Source organism: Heptranchias perlo, chromosome 6 (genome assembly GCF_035084215.1).
Source record: "Heptranchias perlo isolate sHepPer1 chromosome 6, sHepPer1.hap1, whole genome shotgun sequence".
Lineage (NCBI taxonomy): Eukaryota > Metazoa > Chordata > Chondrichthyes > Hexanchiformes > Hexanchidae > Heptranchias > Heptranchias perlo.
Genome location: NC_090330.1, coordinates 19127632 through 19151815, shown reverse-complemented (window position 1 = coordinate 19151815; position 24184 = coordinate 19127632). Strand labels below are relative to the sequence as shown.

At 42.3% G+C, this 24184-nt stretch overlaps 1 protein-coding gene across 1 annotated transcript in view; it reads left to right on the top strand.

Annotated features, from left to right (window-relative positions):
• LOC137322467 (anosmin-1) overlaps positions 1-24184 on the top strand; it is a 153937-nt gene that overhangs the window by 12033 nt on the left and 117720 nt on the right. Inside the window, exon 2 of the mRNA XM_067985386.1 lies at positions 1467-1514. Coding sequence (XP_067841487.1) covers positions 1467-1514 — 48 coding nt within the window. The remainder of the gene's footprint in view (positions 1-1466; positions 1515-24184) is intronic.

Below are 24184 nucleotides of genomic sequence, written 5' to 3'. Positions count from 1 at the left end.
GTTAAGTTTCAACAAAGGGATTGGAAGCAAAATAATGCTTCACAGATTGATACTAAATTTTAGAGCTATATTTCGGAATAGCAAAGATTGTTTGATTTATTGCTTAATTTTTCTGGATAATTGCATACCTCCAAGAGGATCAGTGTTCATTGCAGCCCTTGTATGATGCTGTAGCACTAAATTGACTCTCCTGCAGTGTAAAACTTAGGGGGAAAATTGAAAGCTTGTAGCACCTAAAACAAGAAGTGGGTTATAAAATAGCACAGCAATTTAAAATTAAATGTTCTCTGAAAAAATGATTCATGTGGAAAATGGCTCAAAATATTTCATAAGAAACCATGCACAAAAGTCTTGTTGACTGATTTTTTTTCTGCCTTCAAGAGTGGGATATTATTAAAGTCCCATAAGTATGTCTTTCAGAAGCTGGATAGGGACATGCTGTATCAGAGCTAATGATGTGCTAACTGTTTGTGTGTTTCACATCCAAATGAGGTGGCACTGATTTATCTCCATATGGACACATTTGAAAGAATTACTGGTATTTTTGTTATATTATAAATCCAAAGCAGAAAGCAATTAGATGTGCTGCATATGTAGAGGATATGCACCATGGAGTCACTGCATATCAAAATATTGCATCATATAAAGACCATACTGTGAATAACAACATAAAAAGTAATGTCTTCCACTATGATCTTTTATAAACCTCCAATTTGGTTTCTCCCTCTCCTGAAGGTGCTCACTCAGCTGGGCTATGATTCCAAGAGTATTTTCACCTACTTGGGACCTGTACAAGCACCTAACTTTTATTTATGGTCTTAAACAGTGCACATTGATAGGCTGTTTGACACTGGGAGACATCACAGTCAAGCCCAATCCTGTTTTAATCTGACATCTGCGCATGTACATTTTCTATCAGGAATCACACATAGCAATCGGGAGTGGTGATTTTTCCCTCCTCCCTTGTGAATGTTGTTGGGCTATTTACAGCCAAACTCAATTTTGTCTTCATGTGCTTCACACATTTTCTCTTTCAGCAGGAGCCTGTGGTCAGTGATTTGGAGCGGCAGCATTGGCTGATTTAGTGCAGGGACGCTAAGGCTAATTATAGTGCATCACCCCATCCCCCCCCCCCCAGTGACAAAATTATGGGCTCTGTCTGTGCAGTATATTTTGATATGCGTTTGGGGCAGGGCAACACGAGAGGGAGATTTACCCTGCAATGTCACCGTTCTCTGCAGAACATTCAGATAATACCTCCAGCCCACCACTAGTATGCAGAACTGTTACAGAAATCTTTGCAAGACTGAGTTAAAAGAAATACTTACATTCTGTGTAGAATACCGTCAATCATTGAACCATTTAACTTGTTTTTGCATATATTAAAAAAATACAAGATGCAGAATTGATTAGAAATATAAAAATAAAGTTATTGTTTTAACACAGTTTTCCCCCTTTTTCTGCAGAATAATGGATCCCTGAATTGGTGTCAAAATCACAAGCAATGCTCAAAGGTGAGTGTACTACAAGCAAGAGTTATAAGGAGATGTAACTTGTAAGTACTTCCCACATCAAGATAGTACAACACACAATTTAACATGCATTACACAAGTCAAACGTTGTTTAGCTGAAACTAAACTGGTTCTCTCCACCTCCTCCCCGCCACCCCCCTTCCAGTTTCCTCCTCTCCTCTCTTAAAGGCACTCGCTCATGCTGGGGTTCACAGGCACTTGCCCAGTCAAGCACATATTCTTTACGTGTGAGCCTACACAGTGAGCATTGGCAAGCTATTTGACTGGGGGGAAATTACAGCCAAGTCTACTCCCGATCTCACCCAATGTCCGTACAGCTGCATTTTCTAGCAGGAGTTACCGGCTCGTATTCATGAGAACCACTGTTGACTTTATCCCTCCCTAACCCAGGGTTGCTGAAACTAATGGTAGCACATCAATTGCCAATCAGACTGATCAACTAATTCCGCATAGAATGGGATTGAATGAGATTCCTTCCTGGTCTGCATAATTTGGTTCCATGCTGGGCAGTGCATTTACAAACTCAGCCATGGGGGAGATCTGAACCTTAATACGTGAAAAAATAAGACTTTTTTTTGAAGAAAACAATCTCTCTTATCTTACCTTATCCTTTTGGGATTTTTTAAAACTATTAACATTTATAACAAGGTTAATTATTGATGAAATACATTTCCAGAATGAGGAAAAAAAGGACATCACAAGATTTTCAAATCAAATTTATTTGAACAGCAGCAGAGACCTACATCAGTTACTATCTGTCCAGCATTTCCTCGGTAAAGTGTACACCACCTTTTGTCCTGACTCTTGCTGACTCTTTGACCCCAATAGATCACACAGCAACAAAGCCCATACCTTCCTGGTCAGGTTGTGTTCAAGACTCCTGGTGAGAGGGGACAATGTGCTGGCAGCATCCAGGGTCAGAATAACACTAGAAACTGCAGGCTTGGGCTGTTCCTTTCACACAGATACAATGGAAGGATCATCCTTCTGTAGCTCCAGAAGATTATTTAACTCAAAGCTGTGAAGAATGAGTGAAGACAAGCTGTCAGCTTCTTTGTCTTTATATCAGTTGTCTAGCACAGCACATCAGTGACAACCACTAAAGGAGCTGAGCTTCAATAATTTGACTCAAGTGGTAACACTTTGAAGAGTGCTGGCACTTAACTGTAATGTATTAAAATTTATAAATTCATATTTTATGCATGATTCTATTCAAATTTCTGCCAGATATGTTTGGATTGTATCTCTAATGGATGCAGTCTTATTCCTTTGTCAAGCAACAGTTCATAAGTTAATATGTATAAAATAATGAATACCTCAGACTACAACCCAAGAGAGTTCAGGTATCACCAGAAATGGTGACAATGAAGTTCAAACAATTTAGGGATATTTAAGGCAAGTGATATATCATCTCTGAGAAACTGACCATAACCATTTGTACTTTTCATTATCCAAACCTAGGAATTGGACTACAGGCTTGAAATATCTCCTGGTTAACCTGTCATTATTTATAATAGACTCTTGTTTCAATTTTCTCTGAGTTTCATATAACACTGTCTATTCACTCTAAGGGGTTAAATTCTGTTGATAATTGTAGTGAAACTGTTTGGGGGGTGGAAAGGAATCTTGCTTTGTATTCATGACAACTTTTTTGAGTGAAATTATTGATGAAAAGATTTTCACTCCCTCATTCCTTATTTGTGATGATGATCACACAAGAGAATTAATTACTGTAGGTTTATCCAGAAATATGCTGCAATTTATTCATAAGATATGCATTTACACCATTTATTTTAAACAGTTTTTTAGCTTTTTGGGTGCTGAATATCCTTTGTACATTTGGAAATTCAATGAGGGAGTAAATTCCTGTGTTGGCTAGTTAACAAACACCTGTCAATCGATGTTATGTAAAAACTGTGCCTGTGTGACTGTATGTCCATGATGCTATAACATTATAGACCCTTACTGGTCTAGTGTTGTAGAATGAGCGTCAACCAAATCAGATTGCACCAATCACGTCCCTGGACACCAGCTCTGTTCCCACCCAGGCAGCACCCTGCCCCTTTGAGCGCTATGAAGCCTAGAGCAGCAGAGCAGTTCACAGCAAAGACCTTGTGGTCTCGAGGCTTGGACAGACCCAAGGCCAGAGTAAGGGCTGAGTAGGCCTCAAAGCTGAAGAGGAGGCTGCGCAGGTCTGGCCTTGGAGCAATGGCCGAGCGGCGATGATGCTGCAGTAGAAGATGAATGACCCTGAAGCCAGAAAGCATGTCCATGGGAGATCGAGTAATCTGATTGAAAAAAGTTGAAATAGGATTTATTCTAGGAGCGGAGTGATATATTTTAAATATGCCAATTTTTGTAGGCTAGTAGGTGCATATGATGACGATAATGTGTGACCAGTGTATGTATTTGTGGTGGTGTTGGACATATTCGTTCCACGTTTTTGTCATAGATGCAGCCAGACAGGTGATTGAGACTGGAAGGTCTGAGGTACCAGCTTATAGCTGAGGAAGGTGTCTGTCGTAATGAATAGCATATGACATATTTGAGTTATTTTTGATCAGAAGTGTGCCCTGTATCTTTATTCACTATATGATCCACTTAACACTAACCCTTGACCCAAAAATGAAAAACAAAAATCATGAATTCAGAAACATCAGTTATGACACATGTTAACAATTATATCACAATTGCTTTGCCTTTGGCTAGGCTACAAACAATACCAACTGCACTGACCTCGGTGAGTCAAAGCTTTGTGAACCATTTTTAAATTACCATTTGCAGGCTATTGTCAGTATAAACTGCAATTCTGATAAAGCAGGAGGAACAGGAGAAGTGTAGTCATGATCACCGGAGTAATCCCACTGAAAGTGGAAGTCATTGGTTATACACAGTGTGGAATTTGATACTATAACAAATGTGGGATTGGATTTAAATATGGTAGATAAGGTGGCATCAGAAGATAGTTAGTCATAGGTCTGGGTTATAAGGACAGAGAGGCCAGTCTGTTCTTAGTATTTTCTTAAGTAATCTGTTTTTTCTTGGCTATCAGTCTATTTGCTGTGTTGAATTTTCTGCCAAACCTGATGAGAAAAGCTTCACTTTCATGTACAATGACAATTGAAAAGTGAAGTAATTAAAATTTCAGCGCTGGAAAAACCAGTGCTGTTCTCAAATGGTACCTGCCTCAGCATTTGTGGGAAATTGTTTTCCAAATGCAGCACCACATTCAGTGCTGAATTGACAAAGGACCCAGTAAAGAATTTAATATAGGAGCTATGGGACTGTTAAATATAACATGATGTCTCCAGACAAATTACTGCATAATTTTATTAATAGCTGCAAATTGGATGTGTTCCATATTAGCAACACATGTGTCCTTTAATTTTTCATTTGTAGCATATATTTTATTTTAGTAAAATTATATATGTTGTGAGAATTGCTTTAACTCCTTCTTTGCAGACAGGGGCGTGTTGATTAATATTTACCTAGAACTGTATATACAGAATCAAGGAATAATTTACTCTGCAAACTGATTGTAGGTAGTTGGGTTGAAGGATCACACTCTCAGACTGAACCTTGTGGTTGTTATGTTTACTCTGAGTTCTCCAGTAGAACGCATGAAGGCATCTTCCATTGAATACTTCATAAGAATATTCTGAAACATCACTGTCTCTCTTCAAATTAATTTAAAACATGTTTAGCCAGACATAGTGATTCAATATTGTAAATGTATGCCTGTATTTTTTTGAAAAATATATATTCTGACATCAACATACATGATAAATTACAGATTTATTCTTCATCCTCTGATGCAGTTCATCACTGGTTTGTAGTGCTTATTTGCTCATTTTTGTAGTCTATTTTCTATAATAGGTTCACGCATTGCATTTTATTTGGGAATATAACAGGGTTTCAAGGCTTCATGCCTTCTATTTTTTCATTCTTTTAGCTGTTAAGCTAATAATATAACTGGACAATCCGCACTTCTATTTTCTCCAGTCTGAACCAAGTGTTTCCTTGGCTCCAAACTTGCATACCTGAGCTGTAGTTTCGCTTGCCCTGACCATGAACTGTGACTTTGACCCACTGCTAAGTGGCATTTCTGCACCCCCTCCACCTTTAACCAAAATGGCCACCACATTTTTGGAATACTGTGCTTCTGAAGTGTTGCAGCTCCATTCACAAATCACAAGATTTTCTAATATTCAATGACTGAGGATAACTTTGGGTGATGGTGTAAAACAGGCGATATAGATGCAATGGAACCGATACTGACTTCAAAGGAAATGAAAATCAGGAGCGATGTATAATGGGCGGCTGATTTGGTATCGCCTATTTTACACTATCACCCAAAGTCAAAATGACCCCCACTGTGCCTGGCTGAATTTTATGCTTTAAACTTATTTGAAGAGAGTCAGTGATGTCTCAGGATACGCCGTGTGGGGTGTTAAGCAGCATTTCGTCCTCAACAGCCATCATTACAACCCTAATCTTAGGAAATCCCATCAAGTACCCTTAGAACATACGTGCCTTATGTAAAAGCAACAGCTGGTAGGAAATGGATTACTGAGGTACAGGCAATTCCTTCTTACCTTTTATCAAGGCTTTGGCATAAGCTGGACACCAATTTGGAGTTATACCATAAAGTGTCTTTTTTTTCTACATATTCCTCAAAAGCTCTATGGTTTAACATCTCTGTTGTGATGAGAAAGTGTTGATTGTGTGCAAAGGACTAAAACTATTCCTTAAAAAGGCTAATGTATATTGTTTGTGAATCGCAATATGTTTGGAATGAAGACAAACAAAAACACTGCCAATCTCATCCATCAGTTTTGGTTTTGAAAGTGTGTCATGGGCACGAGTGTTAATCTAATAAAGGGGAGATTCTGAATGACAGCTGCCTGCTTGGAGTAACAAATGGGCAAATCACTGTCCATGTCTGTCTGTTATTTCCAGGACAGAGGTGAATAGCTGGCTTTCTATCACTGTCAAGTGCAAAAAATAATTCATGCTGCAGAGAGAATTTGTAATGCACAATCTCTCCGCCTAGATCTATTGACCAGATGAAATGTTTCTTATTGTTATGTTAAACATGCTGTTACTGAATAATTTTGAATAGTGTTAAAATAAAGAGTGAATACAAGCAATTTGAAAAGCATTGCTAGGTTACGACATGCAGCATAAATTCATTTTGTAAGGGGTTTTATTAATATGGTTTTAAGTATAACGGAGGATCAATGTTTAAAATGATCAAACAGTATATTTGCAATATATTTTATATTTAGAAGAAATAAATCATCTTTTTGTTTCAGTTTTGACAGTTATTGGTATGAAATGTTTTATTTATGAATTTATGAATAAAAGATATGTTATATGCTATTATAGCCATGACAGCTTCTTGTCATTACACAGAATAACAACTCCTGTTGCGGATGTTTTCACTACCAATCCCTCACAGTCACTAAGGCACATTTCCCAAAAGAGGAAGTGTGTGTGGAATATCTTTATCTTTTCTCTAACCCTTAAAGTGAAGTTCACTTTGAATTAAAGATGCATTCTTGGGAACAGAAACTCCTGACTGTAAACAGTTCAAACTTCTGCCCCAGCACTCTCTTTGCACTTTGACCTTTTGAATATCTTCATACTTGAAGAGCCTAGACTGTACAATTCTCAGATAGAATTATTTCAAAATTAACCTTTTGAAAAAAAACTTTAAAATGACCATCTACTGTCTTTTAGGTTCCCCCCACTTTCGACATCACACACGATTCTTGGTCAAATGTTTGACCTGCTGACTCCCCCCCGTCCTAGCCTTGGCTAATGGTTTGGGCTGACTCAACCATTAATTTTTTTATCCCTCCATATTTGGATTTGGGATGTGGGAAGCCTTCACTTGGCTGCTCCCAACAAGCCTAGCCAAGACTGGAAACATAACAGTGTAAAGAATCATGGGCTCAAACTAGGAATCTACCACATCATAGTACATCACATTGGTATACCACTGTGGAATGCCATTAGGAAGGTTGTTCTGTTTATGCTTCAAATCTAACAGTGTTGAAAAGATCTCAGGTGATTCATACTTTATCAAATTATGGAGGTATCTTTGCCTCCTAAACAACCTGCATAACAATAAAATGAGTTTCTTCATTGGTTCAAATTGAGGATGGTTGTCTGTGAATTTACTTTCCTGACCAGCCATGCTATTTTCACCACCATAATTGCACCAGAATAAAACTGGCAAAACTCTAGTCAAGAACAAAGCTTCCTGGTGCAACTATTTCACATCAATATCAAAACAGACTGAAAACTCATCCTCTTGGCCCTCAACAGTATGATTGCAGGTCTTTGATGTTCTCTGTTGGTCTCCAGCCAACAAATGATTTTGCTGTTTGGCAGACGAAAGTTTCATACACTGAACAGATGGCAGACAACGTGGGACAATTGACCATTATGGAGTTGATGGCAGCTGAAACACTGTGGAACGTGATGGGAGGAACAGAGCAGATCTAGTCCAAAAACTATTTATATTGTTCTGCCTCGAAATTAGTCCCATCATGAAATCTACTTCAAAGGAATTTGAAAAAGTATGTGTAACTTGAAACCAGGAACTTATATTTTGCTGAATTCCCTGTCCAGCCCAAGTTCCAATTGTCATTATAAATGGGCTATTGAATATGTAGGCCCTGAATTTCTTGAGGATGAAAAGTGGGTGCATCGCTCACTGGGGGTGGGGGGGCTGGAATTTGGGGTGGAACCCGGATGCGTTGAGTTTCTGCCTTTTTTACATTCTGCTATAAATTCCAGTGAGGGGAGAGCAGGCAAGTCTTCTCCCCAACCCCTCTCCTGATATGTTGTGGGTATATCTGGGGGGAGTTCCTGGGCTACCCTGGGATTTCTGCCACTTACCCTCCTATCACGCACAATGGAAAATTCCCCAGACGTGCATTATATTCAGGGCCTAGTAAAAGCTCCAAAAGTTATCAGGACAAAGGGGATCGATTATATTTATAAAAATGCTCCCTTAGGAGCCAAAGAAAAAAATAACTAGCCTTTTGCTTTGGCCTGGGAAGGGTTTTTGGATCCACCCAGTGGAGTGGCTGTGGATTGCTCTGACTTCCACCGCCCCGACTATTTAAATAACCCTGCCCTTGCAAATTGCAATGAGGGGTGCATCATTGACTGTGAGCACGTGGGAGTCCTACTCTCCTACATTTCCTCTGGCAGAGTTGGGACCCTAAATTTGGGAGAAGGCTTGAACTTGGAATACATTTGAATGAAAATTTCATTTTTTACTCTCTCATTTTATGCCTGGAGTTTACTTCAAATACCAATGTTGATGGATAACAGTTAACATGTTAAACTGGCCCACAGTGCCTTGTGCGAAAAGCTCACAACTGATTTTACTTAGTTGTCTATTTCAGTGCCAACCTACTGCTGCTGAGCTGTGGGCAAATACATATATATTTTTGGCCAATGTACCCACATTCGGTCTGAACCACCATGTTCATTAAGATGTGGGACAAAAATCAAGAGATTGGCTTTCATTTATTGACTAAGTGCTGGTATACTTATTTCAAATTATCTGCAATTTATTATGGATTATTCCAAGTATAGGAAGATGTAATCAATTTAAGAAAAAGTATGTATTGTAGAATCTCCATTATTTGGACACCAGTTATTCATCACATGGAATTCCTTAAAGAGGAAGGAAGGAAGGTCTAGGGGGCAGTACATTTTTTTACAAAAAAAAAATTCTTAAGTAAAATGTCATGGCATATTTTATCATATTGGGTCCTCTTTTCTCCAGACCTTTTTGATGATATCACTGATTTGGGGGAGGGAGGGGGGACGCGGGGTGGTGCTCAGGCATAGTGTGTTCCTGGATTAATCTGCATTGATTGCAATGGGCACCATCATGGTTTTGAAACTCCCTGGATGTCGATCCTGACTTGCCTGACTCTGGGAAAACATGTTATCAGCTGACTTCCAGGCAATTAACGGAGCCAGTCGGGGCTTTTCCCTATCAGTAACATCCCTGGAGTTATCTGAAGGCAAGCGGATTCAACATGGTGGACCTGTGGTTGAGAAAAAGATAGTAGGGCCTCTTTTTTGGGTTGAATTGGATCTAAGGTCCAAGCCTGATGATAGGAGATTGAAGTAATTTGATTCTTTGTGGCAGACTTGGTAATCCTTGACACAGGCAGGTCCGTAGTCTCCAGACCGCTGTTGATGACTCTGCAGTTAGTTTGGCTCATTGCTGGGGCCTGGATGGATAGTCCTATCACTGAGGTCTTAGGTGCTTTCACTTGACCCCAGACTAGTTTGGTGAAAGTCACTGACCTAAAGGTCAGTCCTGGCTGAATAAGCTTACATGTGCTCTGTGCCAGTAACCTATGTGATTTCATCTAGGTAAGCTCCAGCAATACCCCTATGCATTACCTGAGAATCGTTAAGCCTTGGCTCTTGTCAATCTGTGCTAAATTCCCTGAACGTGGGTAAGTCCCTACAAGGAGTGAGTGTGTGCTTCATACTGAGCAGTCAGAAACTACATTTCTTCGTAGTTTAGTCTGGAAATATTGTGGGAAACATGTGCTCGCGTCATGGTCTCTTCAGCAGAACTCACTAAAACTGATGGCCCGGACGACTTGCTAAAAACAGATCACCCTGGCAACTGGTTTAAACAAGTCCCAGTAGATTTATATTTGCTTTGCAGCTGGCTGTGCGAGCCCTGCATTTGGGGAAACCGGCAGCACGAGCATGATTTTAAGCATTGTAATGAGTTTCCATTTGTGTCCAGGCATACTTTTAGAGCCATCTTTTCTCAAATAGACAACTGAACAAAAAGTAATCCCTCTTGACTTTCCTTCCCCTTTAATTATTTTAAGTGTTTGCACGTTTCTAATACTGTTGGCACAAGGAGAATAGATTACCCCAGCAACATTAATAAAATCAGGGAGATTAGGATTGCCTGTTGTCATCCTTTCATTTAACTTAATATATTATCTCTAGTAGCCTCTAAAGGACTGCAACAATCAAAGTTCTTAGTTAGGTTGGAAAGCAATTCATTTAATCGCAGGCGGCTGAGTCAACGGCATAGATTACGGCTGTAGCATCGTTAATGCCCTTTTAATATCTCTTCAGACACCACTTTAAACAGTCAAGGGATCTGTGAGCAAATTAGTTAACTGAGCAGCTGTTCCTGGATTACTTTGTGTTTACAGTCCTCCGGAGACATATCTTTACCCCTTGACCTCAATGGATAACAGGGGACTTGGGGCAGCCATTAGTGAGTGCAGTGGCAACCCCTTTTACAATAGGTACTGTTGGCTGACTTGAGGTTCCCATTGTGTCACCAGGGACTAAGTACAGAAACTGGCGTAACTTTTAATAGTTGCACCTGCCAAATGTAGTTGCCTCCCAGTAGTTTTTGATCAAGTTTTAACCTTTCTTTATCCTTCCTTTATGTGAATGTGTGCAGCATTACCAGAAAGATGAAATCATCCATATATGACTAGTATTTTAAAGGAGCAACAATATTGGAGGCAATGAGGGGAACACTTTTTTGGGTACATTTGTTCTACAAGGTTATTGTTGGTGTGATGCGGTTTTGATTTCACACCGACTTTACACTTGTATACTATAAATCGGGTGTTAAAGTCAGAACTGGCTGTGGAGCGCAGCAGGGTAAAATCCCTTCCCCTAAGCTCTCTCAATCCTGTTTTCACTGGTGTCAGATCGGGCCCTGACACTGGATTCGGTCTGCACTTTTACACTATAACTGCGTGGGCTTCAGTTGTACAAGTGTACCCTCACATTTAATATAGGAACGGAAAATGGTATAGATTTACTGCTAGTACAAAGTTGGTTAGGGTCTGCCTCACCTATGTTCTACTGTAAGGAGTCTTACAACACCAGGTTATAGTCCAACAGCTTTATTTGAAATCACAAGCTTTCGGAGCTTTCCTCCTTCATCAGGTGAGTGACACTCACCTGACGAAGGAGGAAAGCTCCGAAAGCTTGTGATTTCAAATAAAGCTGTTGGACTATAACCTGGTGTTGTAAGACTCCTTACATTTGTCCACCCCAGTCCATCACCGGCATCTCCACATCATATGTTCTACTGCTAATGGTAAGTCCATATTTTCAATTCTTAACTTAAACCCCTGAAATAAAGAGTGTTATTGGCGTTGAAAATAGGGAGAGAATGGGAAACACGCAGCCTAGCAGTGGAGTGTAAGCTGCATGGGGAGAGTTTTAATATTTTTCTAACCACCCCACCCCCCTCAAATCCCTTGCAACTACATGACTAGAATCCAGCTTCACTCCTCCTCACAAAACTGTGTACGCGAGCGAGAGGGGCACTTAATGATACTGGCTGGTAATAAGCTTTGATTCGTCCTCATCACAGTTTGTTTTGCAGAGCCCCCTTCCCCCTCACTAAATGCAGTCAGGATTAGGGGTAATGGGTGGTAACAAAAATGCTCACTGGGAACCCTCAGCATTTAATCCATTTTTTCTTTTTTAAAAAAAGTGTTTGTTCTCCAGTGTTTTGTTTATCCTGCCTGGGAAATCTGCTGTGGAAGAGTGTGGTGCAGATGGCTCAGTGTCAACAACATTGAAGGATTACACTGCTGAGAAAGAGACTTGTGTCTCACATCTCACTTGACATTTGTTCCTGGGTTTCCTTTCCATCAGGCATGACCAGCTCATCTGGGAGAAGGAGGGTAACTCTCCAGGGACAGTTATTAGCTCAAACACCACTCTTCGCAAGTTGACTAAGAATTGCCAACAACTACACCTTCACATCTGGGAAGATAACGTGAATAGACGGGGGTCGGGGGGGGGGTTGGGGAGACAGTGTGCAATAACTTGGAACGTGGGTAGGGGAAAATGACAAGGTAAAAGCATACTATACATATGTTTGATTAGAATGTTTGTTTTGAACATTTTGTGTATTTCAGATCCTGGAGTAACTAGCAGATAGCTTACCATGGGCTTTACTTATTTATGTACAGATGCTGACTGCTTCTCCCTAATAAAAGTCAGTTCCTCCACATGCCACATGTTCGCTGTTATTCCAGTTTTGTGTTTAAAATGGTTGTTGTTTCTGTTTATGCAGGGTTTATTCTGAAATCACTGGCAGAAATCATTTGCCTGTGGATGGATGATAACTTCAGTGAGGGATGGTGATTCAAAGCAGATGGGAACATGAGTAAAATGGCACAAGGCTTTCAGTCAGGGGCCAAGCTCTCAGTATTTGTATGCATTAGCTGTAAGCATGGACAGTAGTGTTGTGATGGTCCCCAGACAGCGATTAGAGCCACTTCTCTTGCTGATTAAAGAGAGAGGGTGTGAAAGAAAAGATAAACAGGATTACAAAGGCTTTAGCTCAGGAAACCTCCTTCACACCACTGACTTGCTGTGCTGGTCGCAGGATAATGTAGTCAGTTTTCTGCTGTCCCTTTCACAAGTTGGCTATGTACTGTGAGATTAGTTAATCATTGACACAACAAGTACAGATTTTCCACACTGTGCCATCTGTCATTTTGCTGTGTAAAAAGCTTATGCTTTTGATGTGAAGTTCCAGCCTCTAACCCACCTTGAATGGTGTTAATGGGTTGTCTTGCCTACACTTTAGCAATCACTGGGGTAATTGTTAAGATGCTCATATACTGTGGGACTTGCGTAAAGAAGTTATACACATTTGGTAAATCATTTGCTCACTATTGTGCAGAATCTTCCAGCCTTTTTCAAACAACATTTTTCATAAGTGACTGTACCAAAGTATATTATCCTTCTGAATGATTTTATGGTGCTGCTGTACTGCAGGTTCTAATTTGAGATGAGCTGCTGTTCACAGCGATTTGGAACTGGCAGTACTGTGATAGTGTACCCCATCCACCACCCTAAACATTCATTCCCTTCACCACCGGAGGACCGTGGCTGCAGTGTGTACCATCTACAGGATGCACTGCAATAACTCGCCAAGGCTTCTTTGACAGCATCTCCCAAACCCGCGACCTCTACCACCTAGAAGGACAAGGGCAACAACACCTGCACGTTCCCCTCCAAGCCACACACCATCCCGACTTGGAAATATATCACCGTTCCTTCATCGTTGCTGGGTCAACATCTTGGAACTCCCTACCTAACAGCACTATGGGAGAACTTTCACCACACGGACTGCAGCGGTTCAAGAAGGCATCTCATCATGACCTTCTCAAGGGCAATTAGAGATGGGCAATAAATGCAGTCCTTGCCAGCAACGCCCACATCCCAGGAACTAATAAAAAAAAAGGTTGACCTTCACTCTGCGGTCTGCTCCAGTTGGTCCTGGTGCATGTGTGCTGCTGTACTTAGTACTTTGAACAGCAGTTCAACACTGTTAACAGGACACGTTTTAGTAGTAGTAGAAGGTTTACTAGCAGTTGTAAAGCTTATTGGGAATAGTAGGGTTTATAAATTATAAATTTAATTAAGAAGAATAATAAATTAATTAACACATAATAAAGATGGCAGGGCAGGTGATGTGTAGCGACTGCAGAATGTGGGAGCTCCTGGACGCAAGTGTGATCCAGGACAAACACGTCTGCAGTAAGTGTCTGCGGCTTGAGGAGCTACGGCTCAGTTTCATTGAACTGGAGGTCGAGCTGCAGACACTGCGACACATAGGGAGGGGGAAAATACCTGGACATTCGGTTCCAGGATGCGGTCACACCTCTTAGGATAAGGTTGTCTAAATTGGTCAGTGGTCAGGGACAGGAGGGTGTGACTGCGAGTGAGGCAGGTAAAGGGATCGAGAAGGTAGAAGTGGAGGAGCCTCAGCCTTTGCAATTGTTCAACAGGTTTGAGGTGCATGCAGCTTGTATGGACGAAAGGGGGGGCTGCAGGGTGGATGAGCAAACTGACTGTGGCACCATGGTATAGGAAGCCATTCAAGCGGGGGGAGTTAGTTGGAATGTAGTGGTAGTAGGGGACAGTATAGTCAGGGGGATAGACACAGTTCTCTGCAGGTGTGAACGAGTGTCCAGAAGGCCAGGGTTCGGGACATCTGTTCTGGGCTGGAGAGGAACTTGCAGTGGGAGGGGGAGGATCCAGTTGTTGTGGTCCACGTAGGTACCAATGTCTTAGGTAGGATGAGGGAGTATGAGCAGCTAAGGGCTAAATTAAAAAGCAGAACCTCAAAGGTAATAGTCTCTGGATTATTACCTGAGTCACGAGCAAATTGGCATAGGGTAAATAAGATTAGAGAGTTAAATTCGTGGCTCAAAGATTGGTGTGGGAGAAATGGGTTTCGATTCATGGGGCACTGGCACCAGTACTGGGGAAAGTGGGAGCTGTACAGTTGGGAAGGGCTTCATCTGAACCGCGCTGAGGCCAGTGTCCTGGCGAATTTTATAACTAGGGCGGTAGAGAGGGCTTTAAACTAAATAGCGGGGGCGAGGGATCAGGTAAGGGAAGATGTGATAAATTAAAGAAAGAAGACAAGGCAAGAAAGCAAGGTAGCAATAAGGGAAATTATAATCAGTGAGTGGCAGGAAGGAACAGAGCATGCAAACTTAAGGGTGCATCAGCAGATAAGGCTAGAGGTTGCAAAAATAGTAAAAAGACAGCACCAAAGGCTTTGTATCCGAATGCACATAGCATTCGTAACAAAATGGATGAATCGACAGCTCAAATAGAAATAAATATGTACGATCTGATAGCCATTACAGAGACACGGCTGCAAGATGACAAAGACTGGAACCTGAATATTCAAGGGTACTTGACATTTCGGAAGGACAGGAAGTTAGGAAAAGGTGGAGGGATAGCTCTCTTAATTAAGGAAGATATGAGTAATATAGAGAGAAATGACCTTAGTTCTAAAGAACAAGCTGTAGAATCAGTTTGGGTAGAGATAAGAAATAGTAAAGGCAAGAAGTCACTTGTGGGAGTAGTTTATAGGCCCCCTAACAGTAACCAGACTGTAGGATAGGGTATACAGGAAGAAATAATGGGGGCTTGTGAAAAAGGAACAGTGATAATCATGGGCGATTTTAATCTACATATAGATTGGATGAATCTGATTGGCCTGGAAGATGAGTTCATAGAGTGCCTTCGGGACAGTTTCTTAGAGCAGCACGTTCTACAGCCAACCAGAGAGCAGGCTATTCTAGATCTGGTAATGTGTAATGAGACAGGATTAATTAATGACCTCTAGGTAGCAGTGATCACAATATGATTGAATTTCGCATTCAGTTTGAGGGAGAGAAGAGTAGGTCTAAGACTAGTGTTTCAAACTTAAATAAGGGCAATTATGAGGGCATGAAGATAGAGCTGGCTAAAGTGAACTGGGAAATTAGGTTAAGGGATAGGTCAGTAGAGTTGCAGTGGCAGACATTTAATGAGATATTTCATAACACTCAGCAAAGATACATTCCAGTGAGAAAGAAAGACTCTAGGGGAAAGACATACCATCTTTGGCTAACTAAGGAAGTTAAAGATAGTATCAAATTGAAAGAAAATGCATACAATTCCGTGAAGATTAGTGGCAGGCCAGAAGATTGGACAGAATATAAAAAACAGCAAAGAATGAGTAAAAGAATAATAAGGAGGGAGAAATTAGAGAATGAGAAAAAGCTAGCTAGAAATATAAAAACAGATAGAAAGAGTTTCCACAGATATTTAAAAAGGAAAAGAGTAAGTAAAGTGAGCATTGGTCCTCTAGATAGTGAGTCTGGGGAATTAATAACGGAGAATAAGGAAATGGCGGATGAATTGAACAGATATTTTGCATCCGTCTTCACTGTAGAGGATACAAATAATATGCCAGAAATAATTGTGAATCAAGAGGTGAAAGGGAGGGAGGAACTTAAAACATTTACAATCACCAGGGAAAGGGTTCTGAAAAAAATATTAGAACAAAAAGCTGATAAGTCCTCAGGTCCTGACGGATTTCATCCTAGGGTCTTAAAAGAAGCGGCTGCAGAGATAGTAGATGCATTGGTATTAATTTTCCAAAATTCCCTAGATTCTGGAAGGGTCCCATCAGATTGGAAAATAGCGAATGTAACTCCTCTATTCAAGAAAGGAGGGAGACAGAAAGCCGGAAACTACAGGCCAGTTAACTTAACATCTGTCATAGGGTAAATGCTAGAATCTATTATTAAGGAGGTTATAGCAGGGCACTTAGAAACTCTCAATGCAATCAGGCAGAGTCAACATGGCTTTGTGAAAGGGAAATCGTGTTTGACTAATTTATTAGAGTTCTTTGAGGAAGTAACAAGCAACGTGAATAAAGGGAATCCTATGGATGCGGTGTACTTGGATTTCCAGAAGGCTTTTGACAAGGTGCCACATCAAAGGCTACTACACAAAATAAGAGCTCATTGTGTAGGGGGTAACATATTAGCATGGATAAAGGATTGGTTAGCTAACAGGAAACAGAGTAGGCATAAATGGGTCATTTTCAGGTTGGCAAGATGTAACGAGTGGAGTGCCACAGGGATCAGTGCTTGGGCCTCAACTATTTACAATCTATATCAATGACTTGGATGAAGGGACCAAATGTATGGCTGCTAAATTTGCTGATGACACAAAGGTAGGTAGGAAAGTAAGTTGTGAAGAGGACATAAGGAGTCATTTTTTTTATTCGTTCACGGGATGTCGGCGTCGCTGGCGAGGCCGGCATTTATTGCCCATCCCTAATTGCCCTCGAGAAGGTGGTGGTGAGCCGCCTTCTTGAACCGCTGCAGTCCGTGTGGTGACGGTTCTCCCACAGTGCTGTTAGGAAGGGAGTTCCAGGATTTTGACCCAGCGACAATGAAGGACCGGCGATATATTTCCAAGTCGGGATGGTGTGTGACTTGGAGGGGAACGTGCAGGTGGTGTTGTTCCCATGCGCCTGCTGCTCTTGTCCTTCTAGGTGGTAGAGGTCGCGGGTTTGGGAGGTGCTGTCGAAGAAGCCTTGGCGAGTTGCTGCAGTGCATCCTGTGGATGGTGCACACTGCAGCCACAGTGTGCCGGTGGTGAAGGGAGTGAATGTTTAGGGTGGTGGATGGGGTGCCAATCAAGCGGGCTGCTTTATCTTGGATGGTGTCGAGCTTCTTGAGTGTTGTTGAAGCTGCACTCATCCAGGCAAGTGGAGAGTATTCCATCACACTCCTGACTTGTGCCTTGTAGATGGTGGAAAGGCTTTGGGGAGTCAGGAGGTGAGTCACTCGCCGCAGAATACCCAGCCTTTGACCTGCTCTTGTAGGTCAAAGGCTGGGTATTCTGCGGCGAGTGACTCAGGAGGTGAGTCACTCGCCGCAGAAGTGATCCAGTTCAGTTTCTGGTCAATGGTGACCCCAGGATGTTGATGGTGGGGGATTCGGCGATGGTAATGCCGTTGAATGTCAAGGGGAGGTGGTTAGACTTTCTCTTGTTGGAGATGGTCATTGCCTGGCACTTATCTGGCGCGAATGTTACTTGCCACTTATGAGCCCAAGCCTGGATGTTGTCCAGGTCTTGCTGCATGCGGGCTCGGACTGCTTCATTATCTGAGGGGTTGCGAATGGAACTGAACACTGTGCAGTCATCAGCGAACATCCCCATTTCTGACCTTATGATGGAGGGAAGGTCATTGATGAAGCAGCTGAAGATGGTTGGGCCTAGGACACTGCCCTGAGGAACTCCTGCAGCAATGCCCTGGGGCTGAGATGATTGGCCTCCAACAACCACTACCATCTTCCTTTGTGCTAGGTATGACTCCAGCCACTTGGGAGTTTTCCCCCTGATTCCCATGGACTTCAATTTTACTAGGGCTCCTTGGTGCCACACTCGGTCAAATGCTGCCTTGATGGCAAGGGCAGTCACTCTCACCTTACCTCTGGAATGCAACTCTTTTGTCCATGTTTGGACCAAGGCTGTAATGAGGTCTGGAGCCGAGTGGTCCTGGTGGAACCCAAACTGAGCATCGGTGAGTAAGTGCCGCTTGATAGCACTGTCGACGACACCTTCCATCACTTTGCTGATGATTGAGAGTAGACTGATGGGGCGGTAATTGGCCGGATTGGATTGTCCTGCTTTTTGTGGACAGGACATACCTGGGCAAATTTTCCACATTGTCGGGTAGATGCCAGTGTTGTAGCTGTACTGGAACAGCTTGGCTAGAGGCGCAGCTAGTTCTGGAGCACAAGTCTTCAGCACTACAGCTGGGATGTTGTCGGGGCCCATAGCCTTTGCTGTATCCAGTGCACTCAGCTGTTTCTTGATATCACGTGGAGTGAATCGAATTGGCCGAAGACTGGCTTCCGTGATGGTGGGGATATCGGGAGGAGGCTGAGATGGATCATCCACTCGGCACTTCTGGCTGAAGATGGTTGCAAACGCTTCAGCCTTGTCTTTTGCACTCACGTGCTGGACTCCACCATCATTGAGGATGGGGATGTTTGCAGAGCCTCCTCCTCCTGTTAGTTGTTTAATTGTCCACCACCATTCACGACTGGATGTGGCAGGACTGCAGAGCTTTGATCTGATCCGTTGGTTGTGGAATCGCTTAGCTCTGTCTATAGCATGTTGCTTCTGCTGTTTAGCATGCATGTAGTCCTGAGTTGTAGCTTCACCAGGTTGGTACCTCATTTTTAGGTACGCCTGGTGCTGCTCCTCTACACTCTTCATTGAACCAGGTTGATCTCCTGGCTTGTTGGTAATGGTAGAGTGAGGAATATGCCGGGCCATGAGGTTACAGATTGTGCTGGAATACAATTCTGCTGCTGCTGATGGCCCACAGCGCCTCATGGATGCCCAATTTTGAGCTGCTAGATCCGTTCTGAATCTATCCCATTTAGCACGGTGGTAGTGCCACACAACACGTTGGATGGTGTCCTCAGTGCGAAGACAGGACTTCATCTCCATGAGGACTGTGGGGTGGTCACTCCTACCAATGCTGTCATGGACAGATGCATCTGCGACAGGTAGATTGGTGATGGACGAGGTCAAGTAAGTTTTTCCCTCGTGTTGGTTCGCTCACCACCTGCCGCAGGCCCAGTCTAGCAGCTATGTCCTTCAGGACTCGGCCAGCTGTGGTGCTACCGAGCCACTCTTGGTGATGGACATTGAAGTCCCCCACCCAGAGTACATTCTGTGCCCTTGCTACCCTCAGTGCTTCCTCCAAGTGGTGCTCAACATGGAGGAGGACTGAGGGAGGGCGGTAGGTGGTAATCAGCAGGAGGTTTACTTGCCCATGTTTGACCTGATGCCATGAGATTTCATGGGGTCCAGAGTCAATGTTGAGGACTCCCAGGGCCACTCCCTCCTGACTGTATATCACTGTACCACCACCTCTGGTGAGTCTGTCCTGCCGGTGGGACAGGACATACCCAGGGATGGTGATGGAAGAGTCTGGGACGTTGGCTGAAAGATATGATTCTGTAAGTATGGCTAGGTCAGGCTGTTGCTTGACTAGTCTGTGGGACAGCTCTCCCAATTTTGGCACAAGTCCCCAGATGTTAGTAAGGAGGACCTTGCAGGGTCGACTGGGCTTGGTGTTTTGCCGTTGTCGTGTCTGGTGCCTAGTGGTCCGTCCGGTTTTATTCTTATTATGACTTTTCGTAGCGAGATTTTACAACTGAGTGGCTTGCTAGGCCATTTCAGAGGGCAATTAAGAATCAACCACATTGCTGTGGGTCTGGAGTCACATATCGGCCAGACTGGGTAAGGACAGCAGGTTTCCTTCCCTAAAGGACATTAGTGAACCAGATGGGTTTTTACGACAATCCGGTAGTTTCATGGCCATCATTACTGATACTAGTATTTTAATTCTAGATTTTTATTTAATTAATTGAATTTAAATTCGCCAGCTGCCATGGCGGGATTTGAACTCATGACTCTGGATTTTAGTCCAGGCCTCTGGATTACTAGCCCAGTAACATAACCACGATGCTACCGTACCTTGCAAAGGGATATAGATAGGTTAAGTGAGTAGGCAAAAATTTGGCAGATAGAGTATAATGTGGGAAGATGTGAACTTGTCCACTTTAGCAGGAGAAATAGAAAAGCAGTATATTATTTAAATGGAGGGAGATTGCAGAACTCTGAGGTACAGAGAGATCTGGGTGTCTTAGTACATGAAACACAAAAAGTCAGTATGCAGGTACAGCAAGTGATTAGGAAGGCAAATGGAATGTTGTCATTTATTGCAAGGGGAATGGAATATAAAAGTAGAGATGTTTTGCTACAGTTGTACAGGGCATTGGTGAAAGCACATCTAGAATACTGTGTGCAGTTTTGGTCTCCTTATTTATGAAAGGACATAATTGCTTTGGAGGCAGTTCAGAGAAGGTTCACTTGACTGATTCCTGGGATGAGGCGGTTATCTTATGAGAAAAGGTTGGAAGGTTGGACCTGTATACACTGGAGTTTAGAAGAATGAGAGGTGATCCTATTGAAACATATAAGATCCTGAGGGGACTTAAAGGGGTAGATGCTGAGGGGATGTTTCCCCTTGTGAGAGAGTCTAGAACTCGGTGGCACAGTTTAAAAATAAGAGGTCTCCCATTTAAGACGGAGATGAGTAGAATTTTTTTCTCTCAGAGGGTCGTGAGTCTGTGGAACTCCCTTCCCCTGAGAGCGGTGGAGGCAGGGTCATTGAATATTTTTAAGGCTGAGTTAGATAGATTCCTGATTAACAAGGGAGTCAAAGGTTATAGTAGGTTGACGGGAAAGTAGGGTTGAGGTCACAATCAGATCAGCCATGATCTTATCAAATGGCAGAGCAGGCTCGAGGGGCCGAATGGCCTACTCCTGATCTTAATTTGTAATTGTGTCATCACGTGGCTCTATTTCCATTAAGAAGGTTAATCAAGTTTAAGGACTTTCAGTTGGACCCCTTGAAACTTTTTAATCTTCACTTTGTATAGTTGGAGGCATGATGTGGAGATGCCGGTGATGGACTGGGGTGGACAAATGTAAGGACTTGCACAACACCAGGTTATAGTCCAACAGTTTTATTTTAAATCACAAGCTTTCGGAGCTTACCTCCTTCGTCAGGTGACCTGACAAAGGAGGTAAGCTCCGAAAGCTTGGGATTTAAAATAAAACTGTTGGACTATAACCTGGTGTTGTGCAAGTCCTTATAATTGGAGGTGCACTGCAGTGAGTGTGAAGCTGATCAGAGTAAGGGTGAATCTTCACTGTGCAGTTTGAGGCAATTTCTACTTTCCACCAACGCTAATTAAACCAACAGTATAAATGTGGAATCAGGGCCCGGCCTGAGTCTGGAACAAAGCAGAGTGAGAATCCCTGGAGGGCATAGTCTCACACTACTTCGGCTTGACACCACATGGACCGTAAATCCAATGTGGTGTCAAACTTTGTAAACCTACCCGACCTTAATTTAAATCTTTAGGGTGCAGGGATTCTCCCCTCCTCACTCTTTAAACATTTAAATGTCAAACGTTCAGGAGATAGCTCAGCCTGTGCACGTACCTAGGTTTGCGTGGGACTCTCTCATCTAAACAGGACAGCTCAAGCTCCAGCCAGGCAGAAGCCTGGTGATGTTAAATGTGTTTCCGCCTGGCTGGATCCTGAATTGCAACTATTGTTTTCAAGATTGGTAGCTGCTGTGGAAGTGCACCCTAGGAAAACCCCAGGTGGTCTCACAATACTTGACAAAAATTCCATCTGGGTGACTTCATTCCCGGGTCATACTACAAATTTTGCCCCGATGCAAAGCCAAAATGACATTGCATCAAAAGTGCCTTTCACAACCTCAGGATGTCTCAAAATGCTTTAGAGCCAATTAAATATTTTTGAAGGGTAGTCACTGTTGTAATATAGGGAAACAATAGTATTTACAGCTAAGTGGAGACTTGTCAACTTCTTGTAGGGCCAGTGAAACTGTTAATTCAGTCATTTTTTACTCAGCAAAAAATTGAATTAAACAGTAGTTTAAATTAAGTAATTTTAATGAAACAGCTCAGCAAAACAGCAGAATACAAAAAATGGCATAAAACACCAAAGCAACTATTGTAATGTAGTTGATTGAAACTTGAGCACTGTGCAAGTTGCACAATGCAAAGTTCAGTCATTTCTCAATACTCTCAATTGTGGGTTGCTTCCTGTCGACCACACATTCAACTACAAAACTGTTGGTTCTATTTAGCACAGAGAAAAGTTCCATTGAAATATCAACCATGATGATTCCTCTACCTCTGTCTGTTCACTGGACCCACTCATTTGGGCCTCCTCCTGCACAGCATCAAAAATTTTCGTGCCGATCAGCATCAGGACTTCTTTAACACCAACAATGGATTCAAAACTCATATCTGCCGATAGTTGTAACAGAGAACTCATGTGCTCAAGAGGTTTGCTCCTTTAGCATTGGCTGCTGGTACCTGTATAGGGTCACGACTGTGTCAGATTGAACTGCTTCCACAGCTGGTGGAATGAATTTGCATTGCTGAAAGCATTTGGCAATGAATTCGGCTTTCTGGTCCTCCCATGGTGAATGGATCATGTGGGTTGCCTGCAGAAGATCCAGTGTAAACTGCATACTAGCATCTTGTGCACCAGTTACTTTTCATACCATGCATTTTTTGTGGTGCCATTTCATAGCATAAATCATGCCATCTTTTGGCTGGATCATGGATGATGCTTTTGGTGGTAGAAATATTAGCTCCATCGCATTTGGTTGCAAGCACTTTGCACGAGCTCCATGGTTGTCAACTATCAAGGTGAATTCTGCCATGCGATGCCATGCTTCAGTCAAAATATAGCAGCTATTCCTAAAAACAAAAAGCGTTAGTCATCCATACTTTTTTTTTGTTTCTGGGAAAGTAACAGCATCTTAAACATTTGGAGGGTTTTGGAATTTCTACTCACCAGTAACTTTTTCTCCCCAATCAGCAAAAGCAAACCAAGCACTGGGGTTTATTTCTAGAGGGATAGAATTGAAAAGCAGAGAAGCTATGTTAAACTTGTATAGAACTTTGGTTAGACCACACTTGGAGTACTGTGTACAGTTCTATTCTCCATATTATAAAAAGGATATAGAGGCACTGGCAAAGGTGCAAACAAGATTCACAAGGATGATACCAGAACTGAGAGGAAATACTTATCAAGAAAGGCTGAACAGGCTGGGGCTCTTTTCTCTGGAAAGGGGTGACCAGATAGAGGTCTTTAAGATAATGAAAGGGTTTGATAGGAGAGACGTAGAGAAAATGTTTCCACTTGTGGGTGAGTCCAAAACTAGAAATCCATAAATATAAGAAAGTCACTAATAACATCAGGTGAAATTTCTTTACCCAAAGAGTGGTAAGAATGTGGAACGTGCTACCACAAGAAGTAGTTGAGGCAAATAGTACAGATGCATTTAAGGGGAAGCTGGATAAGCACATGAAGGGGAAAGGAATAGAAGGATATTCTGATAGGGGTTAGATGAAGAGGGAGGAGGCTCGTGTGGAGCATAAATGCCGGCATAGACCAGTTGGGCCAAATAGCCTGTTTCTGTGCTGTAGACTCGATGTGAAAGAAAGAAGGAAATACTTGCATTTATATAGCGCCTTTCATAACCACCACCCCCCCATCATCCCAAAGCACTTTTCTTTTACTTTTTGATGCGTAGTCACTTGTAATGTAGGAAATGAGGCAAAGAAATTGCACAAAGCAAGGTCCCACAAACAACAAAC